Source organism: Cetorhinus maximus, chromosome 5 (genome assembly GCF_964194155.1).
Source record: "Cetorhinus maximus chromosome 5, sCetMax3.hap1.1, whole genome shotgun sequence".
Taxonomy (NCBI): Eukaryota; Metazoa; Chordata; class Chondrichthyes; order Lamniformes; family Cetorhinidae; genus Cetorhinus; species Cetorhinus maximus.
In genome coordinates this window covers 105708637-105724740 of record NC_135883.1, presented here as the reverse complement: position 1 = coordinate 105724740, position 16104 = coordinate 105708637, and the positions used below count along the sequence as shown (strand labels likewise).

General features: G+C 41.6%; 1 protein-coding gene across 3 annotated transcripts in view; it reads right to left on the bottom strand.

The window, feature by feature from the left end:
* ufl1 (UFM1-specific ligase 1) overlaps nucleotides 1-16104 on the bottom strand; it is a 47644-nt gene that overhangs the window by 12469 nt on the left and 19071 nt on the right. For all 3 annotated transcript variants that reach the window (XR_013576632.1, XM_078542281.1, XM_078542280.1), the window contains exons 9-13: nucleotides 15552-15727; nucleotides 14391-14570; nucleotides 7245-7368; nucleotides 4904-5020; nucleotides 2715-2835 (exon numbers count right to left, since the gene is read on the bottom strand). Coding sequence is in view for 2 of the 3 variants with exons in the window: in XM_078542281.1 (XP_078398407.1) it covers nucleotides 2715-2835; nucleotides 4904-5020; nucleotides 7245-7368; nucleotides 14391-14570; nucleotides 15552-15727 (718 nt within the window). In the remaining variant the exon portion in view is untranslated. The remainder of the gene's footprint in view (nucleotides 1-2714; nucleotides 2836-4903; nucleotides 5021-7244; nucleotides 7369-14390; nucleotides 14571-15551; nucleotides 15728-16104) is intronic.

The following is a 16104-nucleotide window of genomic DNA, read 5'->3' as shown; positions in this document are numbered from 1 at the left end:
TATGATTTTAAAATCCCTGATTTTTCAGGATAATGAGGTGACTACTGGAGTCAGATGGAAGCCTCATACATACCTACAGCCAAATTGAGATCCTACTGCAGTAGTCGGGCCCCAACGTACATCAACTCCAGAGTGTGTGGAGAGCCATTGCTGCTGCACTGGCAGCCACAACCCGGTCTGACAATGAGCCCTTCATTTATAACCAGTGTTTTCTGACCTACATTGGCTCAAGGTTGACAACAGTTCCATTTGAAAATTCTCATTTTTAAAAATCGCTCTGTGGCCTCGCCCCCTGCCCCCCACCGACTTAAGCATTGGAATTTCTTTCATAAACCTCTCTGCCTCTCTCCCCCACTTTCAGGTGCTCCTTAAAACCTACTTTTTTTTTTGACTGTTGCCGTATCTCCTAATATGGCTCGGTGTCAAATTTTGTTTGTTAATGCTCTTGTGTTTTACTACGCTAACAAAACGGTGTAAATTCAAGCTAAAGCTGTTGGGGGGCGGGGGGGGGGGGGCAGGGAAGGAGGAGCACAAGCTCTGAGGCCCACAGGTAAAGCCAGATCTCCCGTGTCTTGAACTCCCATCCCATTTCACGAACTGCTGATTTGCTCCAGAATCTCCATTCCTGCACTTGCCTTCGGGCCCAGCAGACGGCCCTCGGGCCCAGCAGACGGCCTTTGGGCCGCCTGGTTTTCTTCTGTTTCCTTTCTGTTTTAGGCTGGAGTCAGTCAGTGCCTTATTCAGGTTCAGCCATTAAAATCAGTTGAGCCTCTTGCTACCCCTCCCGGAAAGGCTGGTTATTTCCTAACAACACTCGAGTAGAATGAGGATGTAAAATTTCCCATCTCCATCTTTGATTTCTTTTTCAGTGTTTTTTATAGATATAAATTAATATATTGCCCAGGACTGGGGAGCTCAAGATAGCAAGCTGGTGAAATGGGAACTGGATGGAAGGTCGAGTTGGATGGGAGGCCTGTGTTAAATCAGTGATATAGCTGAGCCAGAGAAGAGGGCAGGAGCTACAAATAACACATGCTAGCATACTTGCAATGAACAATTAAAAAAAGACCTCTGCGGTATTGTGTGCCTACCCCATACCAAATGGTATACCTTAAACGCAGAACAAAGCGTGATTCAGCTGCAAATTGGAAGTTGTAGTGTGAAACCTGAATCAGCCATTATTACCGGAATTTTTATTTAAAGTTTCTACAGCCCTCCAGCCCAAACATTACAGTTACTTCAGATTTTAGCTGGATCCTCTAGTATGGGATACTGCAAATGCAGGATCTGCCTTGAGAAGGGAGCTGGGTTGATATTTGGAGTTGAAACCCTTCTTCAGGCTCCAATACTGGGAATCAAATCTGTTTCTTTAATGTTCACCTTTTGAATCACTTCTTGAGGTTGGTGGGCTCACCCTGTTTTACTGACATTATCTCTCTAATTTCCGGCCTGGTCTGAAGGCTTTCGGTGTTTTCCAATTGGTCTCCACTCCCCATTTTTTCCTTGGGTTGCTTCCCATTGCCATCACACATTCTTTAATTATTTCTCTCAGAATAGCTGAGAATAAAAGGATTTTGGGGAGGGAAGGTCTGGTTACCTTAATTTTAAGAAATAAAACTGGTCGGTAAAGAACATTTACAAATAATCCATCTGTCAGAAACAGTAGTGCTCAGCTACAATAAACTGTGCAGCATTTTTACCTTCACACAATTGGTTTAAGCCACTGAGCAAACCACCATCAAACGCAGGTTGCAGGATGACAGCAGCAACTATCTGAAAATGCAACCGCAGGACCACCACCATCAATGAAGATCCACTGATATACAGATGGAGTTAACGGGGAAAAGTGAAAGGGAGGAAAAAAAGGGCATTGGAATTGAGAGATTCACTTGAACTCTAGTATTTGGTATGGAGCATCACGCCCAGGTAAACTACAGGTAAAGGCCCGTGATACCCTTGGAGCAATTTCTGTGCTGCATTTCCATGTACAACCAAGACTGCGTTGTATCATTTCAACAAAGGAGGAAAAATTCAATAAATATCTAGCCAACATAATGCAATTATGCATTTTGTACACTAGATACGGTCAGGGAAGGAGAACACAATAACTGATGAATTGGGTCGAAGTGTCAACTCCTTGTGCCTCATTGCAAAATCATCTGTCTTCATGAGTCCTTAGGGTCACGTACCTTCAAATATCACTTCACAATTATTTGCCATCACTAAACATGTGTTTGGGCGAATCAACCAGTTAAGTAAAAACAACAATCTGGCACTGTCCACCAAATACATTGCTATAAACTGGAAACAAATTTTGCATTTCATTATGTTAAAAATTAAACTCCTTCAGTTGGCAATTCTATTCGCATAACCTACTTTTCCTCAGCTTGCAACAGTTTAAATCTGCATCTCTATTGTAAATGCTTATAACCACAGTGGATCATTTATGTTACAAGTAATGATGAGTTATAAATGTTAAAAGTGCTATTTGAAGAGCAGCAGAGGAGTTCTTTCGGTGTCTTGGTCAATATTTATTCTTCAAGCAATACCACTTAAAAAAAAGATTATTTGGCCATTTATCTCATTGCTGTTTGTGGGAAAATGCTGTGTGCAAATCAACTGCCACATTTCCCCATATTACAACAATTACTTTAGTTATTTGCATGCTTTGAGATGTCCTGAGATTGTGAAAGATGCTACAAGAATAACTTTACCTGGTCAAATGTTCTGCAAGTTCACTTATCAGTTCCTCTGGACAGTCTTGAAGATGATTCCTCAAAATGCCTTCAATTTCTTCTTGTGCCATGAAAAGTATCTCCTTTCGTTTGTGTTTGCCTAACAAAGGAAGAGAGCAAGCCTTTAAAGCATCACCCCAAAGCCTCAGCAACATCTTTGATTCTGATCTCCTTAAAGACAGTTGTACTTTCAGCTCCCTTCTCTCAGTAATTTAGGTTTACAGGTACACTGTTCTTCTGTGGGCTATAACACAATAACAGCATTGAAATTATAGCACACTCCCCAGGCACGTACAAATGATCCATATTTCCCCAGTATCAAAGTAACAGAATCTTATTTTTGAATATGAAGAAACACTGGCCCACTACACGATAATGCCAACTTCTGCCAGTAAATAGGTAATTTAGAAGTAGGCTTCACTTCCACTAATAACTAAAACACTACCGGCTTGACTTTCAAATGGTTCTCAGGGATAAATGGGTGTTTTCAGATTAACAGGATAGATAACTGAAGGCCCCAGATATGGAGTGTTGGGAATTAATATTTTTCCTTCATATACTGAATTTGAACAAAGACACAAGAGAAATGATACTGAAGTTTGCTGATGATTACAAATTAGGGGGGGGATGGCAAATGGTTAAAAAAGAACATATCTGATTCAGGAGGGCAAAGGTGCATTAGTAGAATGGGCATACAGGTGACAAATACAGTTCAATGCAGAAAAACGGGAAATGGTGCATTCTAGGAAAGTGACTGTGAAACTACAGCTTAATACTAAGATTCTTAACAGTGGAAGTACAGATTGATCAAGTGATGCCAATACAAAGATGTTTAAAAGTGGGAATGCAACCAATAAAGGTTGTTTAAAAAAAAAAGTAAATGGGATTCTGGTTTTCATTCACAACCGCATTTGAAAAAAAAAGTTATATTGATTTTCTGTAAGATACTGGCTTGGCCAAAGAGTGAAGTATTATGCAGTTATAACCTTCAAATTATTTGAGATATATTAAAGTAAGGTACAAGTACTGTGAAGATTCACTAAAATAACAACGGTGTTTTCCAATTTTGACAAAAAAAATCTTCAATAGGGAATAATCTTAATCAGGAATCATGCAATATGAGCTTTTCAAAGCTCTCAAATGTTTTCTGTGGCAGTGAATTGATTCACTAGCGGCCATGTAACAGAAAGGCAACTTGTGGAAAACAGGTTTTGGAACAATGATAGCTGATCAACGTGGAGTTGAGGCCACAATCAGATCAGCCATCATCTTATCAAATAGCAGAGCAGATTCGAGGGGCCGAATGGCTTACTCCTGCTCCTAATTTATATGTTTGTTTGTATATAAGTGGTAAGATACAGCAATAAAATCACTATCATCCACCTAGATGGAAATTCATGACCTAGGAATATAACTTTTAAAAAAAGTTCATTCAAGGGATGTGGGCTTCGCTGGCTGGGCCAGCATTTATTGCACATCTCTGGCTGCCCTTGAGAAGGTTGTGGTGAGCTGCCTTTTTGAACCGCTGCAGTCCATGTGGTGTAGGTACACCCACAGTGCTATTTGGAAGGGAGTTCCTGGATTTTGACCCAGCGACAGTAAAGGAATGGTTATATATTTCCAAGTTAGGGTGGTGAGCGACTTGGGGGGAATTTCCAGGTGGTGGTGTTCCCAACTATCTGCTGCCCTTGTCCTTCTAGGTAGTAGTGGTCGTGGGTTTGGAAGGTGCTGTCTAAGGAGCCTTGGTGAATTCTTGCAGTGCATCTTGTAGATGGTGCACACTGCTGCTAATGTATGTTGGTGGTGGAGGGAGTGAATGTTTGTGGATGTGGTGCCAATCAAGCGGGTTGCTTTGTCCTGAACAATGTCAAGCTTCTTGAGTGTTGTGGGAGCTGCACTCATCCATAGCCAAGCGGGGAGTATTCCACCATATTCCTGAACAATTTTAATTTACGTTTCTATTGTTACCGAACAGAAAACTGACAATTATATATCAATAATCTTCAATATTGACTTCTTTAAAGTTTCAACAGATTTAATAAATTGTACCTGTTTAATCTTAGTAAACAAGGTTAAGTGAGCAACCAAATCAGTGAATGTATTCCTTTGCTGGATCAAATGTCAAAGAAAAATGATCAATAATTAATCTCTGTTTTCTCACGACATACTTGTAGCTGATGTCTCTTCATCGCTATCCTCATCTCTCCTTCCCTTCTTCTTCGTTTTTTTGGTCTTGATTTCTCGAGCATTACCACCACCTCCTGCTCGGATACTTCCAGTGCCATCTAATGGAGAAAGGTCAAAACACAGGCACTGAATCTGCACCTAAGATGAACTCAACTCTCGCCGTTAAAAAGGCTTGCATTTAAAAAGCATCTTTATCATAGAAAAGTGTCTCAAGGCGCTCAGAGCTATAATTTTTTTTAAAGGGATGCTGAGCCAAAGGGAAAAGAATTATGGGAAGTGAACAAAAACCCTGTAGAAGGGATGGGTTTTAAAGAGAGTGTGAAAGAGAGAGGGGGAGTAGCAGAGAAGTTTAAGGAGGTAAGTTCTACAGCATGCCACCTAGACATTTGAAGTTAACAGTCACTGATGGTGGGGCAAAGGGACCGCGATGTCAAACAGAGGGCGAAAGGTTAGAAGCTTGAAAGTGCCTTTGTAAGTAACCTGGCTTGACAAATAAAGAAATGGGGGTGGAAGGGGTAGGAGGATATGGATGGTGAAGGATACAAGTGGATGGAGGTGGCCTTGTCAGTGACCGAGACTGTCGGAGTAGAGGAGGAGGAGGAAATAGGATGGTTGAGGGGTGGCCGTGATTATAGGTAGGAAAGTTTCTATGCAAGGAGAGCAGGGCATTGAATCCAAAGGAGGACGGGGACAAGGGGAGATGAGGTAGAAGTTGAAATCACCAAGGATGAGGAGTTACTCAGGGCAGAGGCTGTGAAGCAATGGAGGGTGGATCTTGGGCAGGAAGTAGACAGTGAAGCAAGATACTTTTCAGGGGAGGAGGTGCCAAAGGAGTAGGGGCAAGAGGCCAAGGCGTGAATTGGTGATATGGGTCACAGCACCATTGCAGCAGCTTGGGTGGGGCAAGCGGTGAACGAATATCCAGGCAGAGAGATTTTTGTAAGGACCAAAGTGCTAGCAGCCACTGCTTATTATGTTTTTACTGAGATAAAGCTTAGGACTTTCTTTTTAAACCATGCAATGCTAAATGCAAGGAAGTAGCAGTAATTTTGTTGTAACTACTTATGTAGCAGTAAAATTCACAAATTAATAAAATCAGTCAGATATTGTAGTAGGTTAGCAAACCATCCTTTCACCAGGCAAGTCCTTGCTCCGTTAATTAATGGATAATGTACTGAATAAGTTTGAGTGTCTCAATTCTCATGCAACACTCCATCACTCCATGTTGCAACACTGCCCTCAATTTGACACAAAGTGGAAATCTCATTTGGGGGATGGATGGCCAATGATGTGTAACAGAGATGCCACACTGGTTCACTTACGAAGAAGTCCTCTTCTGAGGATTGGTTTAAGGCACATGATTTGATTTGATCTAACTATGTCTATCATTAGTTACATTTGCCCTTGCACGTTTAGATTTTTAATTTTTGTGTAGCACATTGAAGTGGGAGCTAATAATGGCGCAATAGGAAAAAGAAAGGAGCATCTTCCACCATGAGGGAAATGTAATTTAGTGTGGGTGATTTCAATGTTAAAATCAAGTACAGAGAGAGAAAGAGAAGGAAAGAAAAAAGACAAAAGAAAAAACAATTTTTCTTAATTAATTTCAAATTTTACATTTGCAAAAGCTCTAACAGAAATCAAAGCCTGAAGGAAATAGATTTCACACTGGCAACTTAATTTTTAGTGTTAGAGAGGTTGATTGAGTAATGAACATTTACACTGGTAAAAGCCTGCTTAAACTTGAAACGTCTCGACTTAACCTTCTGTGGCGTAGTTGCGTGGTGGATAAGAACGAACCGCAGCTTAGCAATATTCACTGCGTTTCAATGATGGGGCAGACAGCAAGATGCTTATCTTGTGAAGCTAGCTCAACTCTGATAGCAATTTTAGGATTTTTGAGTTCAGGCGTTTACCTGCCCCTCACTTGAAGTTGCTGTATCATTTGTGTATAAATAACAGTGAACAAGGTTAGCCTCATTATTACTCTGACTGCAGAATCTGGTTGCAGCAGTGTCGAGGGGCTTATACTAAGACTCAACTAAGAACATTTGATGCTGACAACGGAAGTCCGAAGGGAGAGGTGGTCTGATTCACTGCTGCTGGAAAATCGCATTTTTAAAAGCCATTTTAAAAGTCAGATCAAAGCAATAACTAGGTACTGATTAATAAAACAAGGTAACACCAGTACTTAAATATCTCTGGGGAAAATGTTAAAGGTTTTCAATATTTTGGAATCTATCTGGACTTTAAAAGCTGCTAACAAAAGTCAGTAAAAGGACATACAAGAGCATATTTGCAAGCAGTTATTTATAAACCCACCGGATGCTTTCTTCTTCCTGTCCTCTCGCTTGTCCTTTTTAACTGAATTCATACTTTCAGCAATAACTGCAGCCTGCTTCAGGTCCTCCTCTGTCAATACATGGGCATGGTTGTTCTGTACCTCCTAAGAAAAAGGCAAACTGGCAATGGGTAAATGCAATATGTGAACACAGCTCAAATTAAAAACACAAAAAGTTGGCTGTTTAGTGATTCTATGCAAAGAATGTACAAACCCAATAGTCAAGAACATGGATGACAAGCAAATTCCATGAAGCAAAAATAAAAGAAAACAGAACAATGTCAAATGGCACACAATGGAGTTAAAACCAGTCACCTGAAAGATCTAATCTTTAATTTCTTCAGTATGCAGGTGACTAGAATTTTATTAAATGTAAACAAAGACAAAAGCTCCACAAGGGAGGTGTGACTTAGATTCTGTTGACAACAGAGACAAGTGGCATATTTTAATCGAACGAATCTGCTCACTTAGGTATGCTTTTTGGGGTGGAGGGAGGGTAGGGAACAAACAGTCTTTACACTTTGGCAGTCTGGATTTTTATTACACTGTTAAAATTTTTCTATGATCTGCTTACAAAAACGTTTTAATTCATCAATCCAATTTTTAGTAAACGTGAGTCTAAAAAATGGGCCGGGGGGCTGGGAGTTGGAGGTGCATGTGCTGAACAATTTAGAACGATTTGGTACGGAATATATCAGAGTAGGAAGAAAGGTGGATCAACTGTGCCAACGTAAGTCTTTCAACAAATTAATTACATATTCAAAAGTTTTAAATCCTACCTTTACAAAACGGGGTTAGTCTCTGTATATATCAACATATTAATAAAACATGGAGGGAAGGGTAAAACTCCAAGAATATGACTAATGGGAAACAAAGCAGCAGGTTAGCGTGTGGGGGGGGGGGGGTGGATTCAACTTCATGGAAAATTATGAAAAAACTGAAAAGAAAGGAGAGCCCAGGAGAGGCTATTAAAGTCTCCAGAACACAAAGTAGGACAGAGTGTTTGGAAAGAGCTAGGAATCTAACTTCAAGCACATCAGATAAAGGGACGACAAAAAGAAAAGGGGAGGGAAATACAGGACTGAAGGTGTTGTATCTGAATGTACGCAGTATACAAAATAAGGTAAATGAGCTTGTGGCGCAGGTTGAAATTGGCAGGTATGATGTGGTGGGCATCACAGAGACATGGCTGCAAGGGGATCAGGACTGGGAGCTAAATATCCAAGGGTATACATCCTATCGAAAAGATAGGTAGGTTGGTAGAGGGGGTGGGGTTGCTTCGTTAGTAAGAAATGAAATTAAATCGATAGCAAGAAATGATGTAGGGTCAGATGATGTAGAATCTGTGTGGGTAGAGTTGAGGAACCGCAAAGGTAAAAAAACCATAATGGGAGTTATATACAGGCCTCCGAACAGTAGTCTGGATGTGGGGCACAAGATACACCAGGAGATAGAAAAGGTGTGTAAGAAAGGCAAGGTTACAGTGATCATGGGGGGATTTCAATATGCAGGTAGACTGGAAAAATCAGGTTGGTAGTGGATCCCAAGAAAAGGAATTTGTAGAATGTCTACGAGATGGCTTTTTGGAGCAGCTTGTGGTGGAGCCCACTAGGGAACAGTCAGTTCTAGATTTAGTGATGTGTAATGAGGCAGATTTGATAAGGGAGCTTAAGGTGAAGGAACCCTTAGGAGGAAGTGACCATAATATGATAGAATTTACCCTGCAATTTGAGAGGAAAAAGCTGGAATCAGATGTAACGGTATTACAGTTGAATAAAGGCAACTACAGAGGCATGAGGGAGGAGCTGGCCAGAATTGACTGGGAGATGAGCCTAGCAGGAAAGACAGTGAACAGCAATGGCAGGAGTTTCTGGGAGTAATTTGGTAGACACAGCAAAAATTCATCTCTAGGAAGAAGCAGCATACTAAAGGGAGGACGAGGCAACCATGGCTGACAAGGGAAGTCAGGGACAGCATAAAAGCTAAAGAGAAAGCATACAATGTGGCGAAGAGCAGTGAGAAACCAGGGGATTGGGAAGCCTACAAGGACCAACAGAGGACAACTAAAAAAGAAATAAGGAAGGAGAAGATTAAATATGAGGGTAAACTAGCCAGTAATATAAAATAAGATCGCAAGAGTTTTTTTAGATATATAAAGGGTAAGAGAGAGGCAAAAGTGGACATTGGGCCGCTGGAAAATGACGCTGGAGAAGTAGCAGTGGGGAACAAAGAAATGGCGGAAGAACTGAATAGGTACTTTGCGTCAGTCTTCACAGTAGAAGACACGAGTGACATCCCCAAAGTTCAAGAGAGTCGGGGAGCGGAGGTGAGTATGGTGGCCATTACCGAGGAGAAGGTGCTAGGAAAACTGAAAGGTCTGAAGGTGGATAAATCACCTGGACCAGATGGATTACACCCCAGAGTTCTGAAGGAGATAGCTGAAGAGATAGTGGAGGCGTTAGTGGTGATCTTTCAGGAATCACTGGAGTCAGGGAGGGTCCCAGAGGACTGGAAAATCGCTAATGTAACCCACCTGTTTAAGAAGGGAGTGAGGCAAAAGACGGGAAATTACAGGCCGATTAGCCTGACCTCGGTCGTTGGTAAGATTTTAGAGTCCATTATTAAGGATGAGATTTCAGAATACTTGGAAGTGCATGGTAAAATCGGGCAAAGTCAGCATGGTTTCATCAAGGGGAGGTCATGCCTGACAAATCTGTTAGAATTCTTTGAGAAGGTAACGAGTAGGTTAGACAAAGGAGAGCCAATGGATGTTATCTACTTGGATTTCCAGAAGGCCTTTGACAAGGAGCCGCACAGGAGGCTGCTCAGTAAGATAAGAGCCCATGGTGTTAGAGGCAAAGTACTAGCATGGATAGAAGATTGGCTGTCTGGCAGGAGGTAGAGAGTGGGGATAAGGGGGTCCTTCTCAGGATGGCGGCCGGTGACTAGTGGAGTTCCACAGGGGTCAGTGTTGGGACCACAACTTTTCACTTTATATATTAATGATTTAGATGAAGGAACTGAGGGCATCCTGGCTAAGTTTGCAGATGATACAAAGATAGGTGGAGGGACAGGTAGTATTGAGAAGGTGGGGAGGCTGCAGAAGGATTTGGACAGGTTAGGAGAATGGGCAAAGAAGTGGCAGATGGAATACAACGTGGGCAAGTGTGAGGTCATGCACTTTGGTAGGAAGAAAAGAGGCATAGACTATTTTCTAAATGGGGAGAGAATTCAGAAATCTGGAGTGCAAAGGGACTTGGGAGTCCTAGTCCAGGATTCTCTTAAGGTTAACTTGCAGGTTGAGTCGGTAGTTAGGAAGGCAAATGCAATGTTGTCATTTATTTCGAGAGGACTAGAATATAAAAGCAGGGATGTGCTGCCGAGGCTTTATAAGGCTCTAGTCAGACCACATTTAGAATATCGTGAGCAATTTTGGGCCCCGTATCTCAGGAAGGATGTGCTGGCCCTGGAGAGGGTCCAGAGGAGGTTCACGAGAATGATCCCAGGAATGAAAGGCTTAACATATGAGGAACGTTTGAGGACTCTGGGTCTATACACCATGGAGTTTAGAAGGATGAGGGGGGATTTGATTGAAACTTACAGAATACTGAAAGGCCTGGATAGAGTGGACGTGGGGAAGATGTTTCCATTAGTAGGAGAGACTAGGACCCGAGGGCACAGCCTCAGAGTAAAGGGAATGCCTTTTAGAACAGAGATGAGGAGAAACTTCTTTAGCCAGAGAGTGGTGAATCTATGGAATTCATTGCCACAGAAGGCTGGGAAGGCCAAGTCATTGAGTGTATTTAAGAGTGAGATAGATAGGTTCTTGATTGGTAAGGGGATCAAAGGTTATGGGGAGGAGGCGGGAGAATGGGGTTGAGAAACTTATCAGCCATGATTGAATGGCGGAGCAGACTCGATGGGCCGATTGGCCTAATTTCTGCTCCTATGTCTAATGGTCTAAACCAGATTGAGCTGAAATGGTTTCAAACTCAATTCCCGTTTATAAATTTATGTTAGTTGGAATCCTGAGCAGGTCGACCATCACTGCAGTATTTGAGGAAATACAATGTTTTCTCACTGCTTCCAGCAGCCCAAATCTTCAAAACGCAAATGGGAACCAGAGACTCAGTGGCACAACCTGGAAGTTCTCCTCCAAGTCACTCACTATCCTGACTTGGAAATATATCACCGTTCCTTCACTGTTGCTGGGTCAACATCCTGGAGCTCCCTCCCTAACAGTGCTGTGGGTGTACCTACACCACAGGGACTGCAGTGATTCAAGGCAGCAGCTCACCACCAACACCTTAAGGGCAATTGGGGATGGGCAATTAATGCTGGCCTAGCCAACGACACCAGCATCCCACAAATGAATTAGAAAGAAGAACATTAAACCCCATCCCTTAGCACTGAAAATGTCTAAGTGAGTCAGTTCAGAATGCAAGGCCAATTATTTCACGGTGAAGAAAGGGCACAGGGTTTTATTTCAAACACTCAGGAATATTGGACTGATCCAGGAGTATTTCTTGAATTATGTTCTATAGATTGAAGTGACCTGTGCAAACAAGGTTGGTTACAAGACACTTCCTTTGTTAGAGAAAAATCACAAATATCTAGTCTCCTGATTTAGCAATTAGGTCCTGGGGTACAGTGGGGAGGGGGGCCAAGCAAGGACCAGTAACAGTCTTCGGGACAGGAGGATCATTCCTACTTCTCCCAGCACCTTATTCAGGAAAGTACTTCTTTAAAATTACCTTCTAATGGCAGCCCACAAACGCTCCTTTAAGGGATTCTGGTTAGGCTGCATGTAAACCTGGTTATACTAAACACAGCAGGTTCAGCACTGGCTAAATTCATCACAGCTCAATTCCAGAAAGAGCGCCCGAAACAGGGATCAGCAGCCCCCCATCCCAACTTGCATGTGCAAAGGGTTTAACAGGGAGAGGCAATGGTAATATTACTGGGCTAGTAATCCAAAGGCCCAGGCTACTGTTGTTCTGGGACAAGGGTTCAAATCTCACCTTGGCAGCTGAGGGAAGTTAATTCAATTAATAAAGAAGAAAATAATCTAGATTTAAAAGCAAGTTTCAGTAATGATGACCATGAAACCATTGTTGTCGATTGCCGTAAAAACCCATCCTGTTCACTAATGTCCTTTAGGGAAGGAAATCTGCCATCCTTACCTGGTCTGGCCTACATGTGGCTCCAGACTCTTAGCAATGTGGTTGACTCTTAGCTGCCCTCTGAAATGGCCTAGCAAGTCACTTAGTTCAAGGTCAATTAGAGATAAACAACAATTGCCAGCCTTGTCAGCGACACCCGCATCCCATGAAAGAATGAATAAAAAAAGCTGTTTCAGACACAATCCCTGAACAATTATACTTCAATTTTACGCACATTGCAGACAGTGTACTTCTAAAACGTGCGTGTGCGCAGCCCACAATTTTGGATGTTTCAGGCCTATTTCACCCCTGTAAAATGGCGGCAACAAATTCCTAGGCCATTTCCTCAAGGGCAGTAGCAACATGGATACAAAATTGGCTGAGTGACAGGAAACAGTAGTGGTTAAAGGATGTTTATCAGACTGAAGGAAAGTTTGTAGTGGAGCGCCCCACAAATTGGTGGTGGGACACTTGCTCTCCTTGATATATATTAGTGACCTAGACCTTGGTGTACAGGGCACAATTTCAAAATTTGCAGATGATACGAAACTTGGAAGCAACTGTAGGGAAGATAACGTAGAACTTCAAAAGGGCATGGACAGGACGGTGGAATAGGCAGACAAGTGGCAGATGAAATTGAATGAGGAGAAGTGTGAAGTGATTCATTTTGTTAGGGAGAGAGCAGAGAGACAATATAAAGTAAAGGGTACAACTCTAAAGGGAATGCAGGAGCAGAGGGATCTGGGTGTTAATATGCATAAATCATTGAAGGTGGTAGGACAGGTTGAGAGCACAGTTAATAAAGCATACTGTATCCTAGCCTTTATTAATAGGGGCATGGTGTACAACAGCAAGGTGGTTATGTTAAACTTTTACAGAATAATGGTTCAGCCTCAACTGGAGTATTGCATTCAGCTCAGTTCTTGGTGCCACACTTTCGAAAAGATGTGAAGGCATTAGAGAGATTGCAGAAAAGATTCACAAATGTGGTTCTGGGATGAGGAGTTTCAGTTATGTAGATAGACTGGAGAAGTTGGAACTGTTTTCTGTGGAGAAGAAAAGGTTGAGAAGAGAGAGGCATTCAAATCATGAGGAGTCTGGGTATAAAAGGGGAAAAAAATCATCGCATTGGTGGAAGGATGGAGAACCAGAGGGCAGAGATTTAAGGTAAATCGGCAAAAGAAGCAACGGCGACCCAAGGAAAAACATCTATCAAGCAGTGAGTGATTAAGATCTGGAATGTCTTGCCTGAGAGGGTGGTGGAGGCAGCTTCGATCAAGGCATTTAAAAGGGAATTGGATTGTTATCTGTAAAGGAGGAAGGCTACGGGGAGAAGGAAAGGGAGTGGCATTTCGTAAGTTGCTCTGACAGAGAGCCAGCGCAGACACAATGGACCAAAAGGTCATCTCCTGGGCTGTAATGATTCTTTGATTGCACACACCAGTGGAAGCTCCCACAATTGTCAGCCCAGTATAGATGACTTGCCACAGTGACAGGATAATTCTGCATGAACATCGGTGCTTTAATCTCTGGCAGTAAGCAACATTTACCTGTATTTACTTAGAGCCTTTACTGTGGCAAACCTCCTGAGGTGCTTTAGAGGAAAACGGATGGCAAACAGGAAAGGATTCGGATACCTGAACAAAAATGTGAAAAACTATGGTCTTAAGGAGGCTGTTAAAGGCAGGGAGAGGGGAACTGAGAAAGATGGGTTCAGGGAGGAAACATCAGACTCAAACAAGACAGCTTAAAAGACTCTGCCACCAAATGTGAAATGGAAAGAGTGCTGAAAACAACAAATATGGCTTGAAGTTATGTTCAACAAGTCGCTGTTAGAAAATGGAACCACAATTATATCAATCTTTAAGTTCACTGTGCTAATTTTTAGTTATAAAATACCTTTCATCATTGGCTTTCCTCCTACTGCTGCAAAGGTGAATAGGATCTGAATAAAGGCTTCTTTACCTTTTCAGCCTTGTGTTGCATCATCTGCTCAAAGAGAGATGCACAGCTGCCGATGAACTGCTCACTGACTACGATAGTGTCCCCAAAAATCCTGGAAGCAGAATGTTTTTGCATTGTCCTCATCATTTGCTGGAGCAAAATGGAGGCATCTTCCACAGAGAATGAACTGGGCAACAGGGGCTGTGCACAAAGCAAAATATTCAAGTCATGTTGGTTGGCCTCATCAGATATCAAAAATTGTACAATTCCTACTGCAGAAGTAGTCAGTAAACTTTAAGCTTAATCGGGCGATTTCCTGCTTTTGCTGCATTCACATTTATCTGAGTTGCAAATTCCTAACATTGGATTTGGCCCATGTTTTCTTACGGCAGTTACACTAGAACTGAAAAATGCTATTGGCCTTAAATAAGCTGACTGAAAAAACATCCTGGCTATATCACGAAACAATGTTTTACTGGGCAGGGGCAAGGAAGACTGGTGTTACCTTGTGGAAAGTAGTTAGTAACAATAAATATATGACCATCCACAGACGGTAAATCCTCCTTAAGTGAACGTTTAAAATTAGAAACTGCTCATTATTGTAAACCATTTCAGTTCTTCTCATTATCCACATGGGTCAGGCTCTGCAATTAAATTATGCTAATACCTTTTTAAATTAAAATTTTTAACATTCATTTTGACATTTTTCAACAAAACCACAGCATATATGTTACAAATGCAATTATGTACAGTAGCTTTATTGAACAAGGGCTATTCTGGTTTGGCCCAAGAACAATACACACATTATCATTCTTTCTTGCCACACACAACACAGTAGAGATGATTACAGAAAATGCTCGAGGGTGGGGTGGTAAGGGAGCAGCAGCTCAAGTGTTGATGCACACTTCATACTGGGAGCACAAGTTCATAAAATTACTAATAGTGTTCTAATTTCATTTTATGACCAAAGAGCCAGTAAATACCTTATCAAAACATAACAAATATTTGGCATCCACTGATAGTTATTTTCCCAGCATGAATCTGTTGATGAATAGAGTCTTATAGCTCAATATGTTGTCAGTGTATAACACTTATTCTTTTGTAAAATGAATTTTGCTCCTTCATTGTCTGACCATAAATTTGAGACCTTGCTTAATGGGAGTGTGCCAGAAAAAGCAGTACCTGTATATCCACCCAGGTGCCCGATCGGATAGCCTCCTCTACTGAAGCTTCCACTTGATCTACAATTGTACGTCCAACACAAACAGCCTTCAAGGTGGTCATCGATGCGGATTTGTATCGCTTCTTTATGTAATTCACAGGGTCTGGGATTCCCAGTCTGTACAAAGTGTCAAATTCTAGAACAAAGGGGGAAAAAAAGACAATTTCCTTAAAAGAACAGTATTCTATACAAATGCTATCTACCCTCTAAAAATTATTGATAACTCCTGATTTTATTACATGAATGCAGAAAGGCTACTATATCATCTTCACACAGTGACAATGATTTGCTTCATAAATGTGCACAAGTGATCTCATCCAAAAAGTGTATCCAGTTCAGCAATATAATTCCTGAAAGACGTAGATCAATAAAACTCACTTGGCTGTAGTTAAGTGTGTGCCAACATTGATTATAGTTTGGGTTTAAAGACACTGATGAATGAATGAATGAATTTATTAGTCAAGTTACTGGCTCCCCATATTCCATGTTATAGAACAAAGACAAACTTAACAA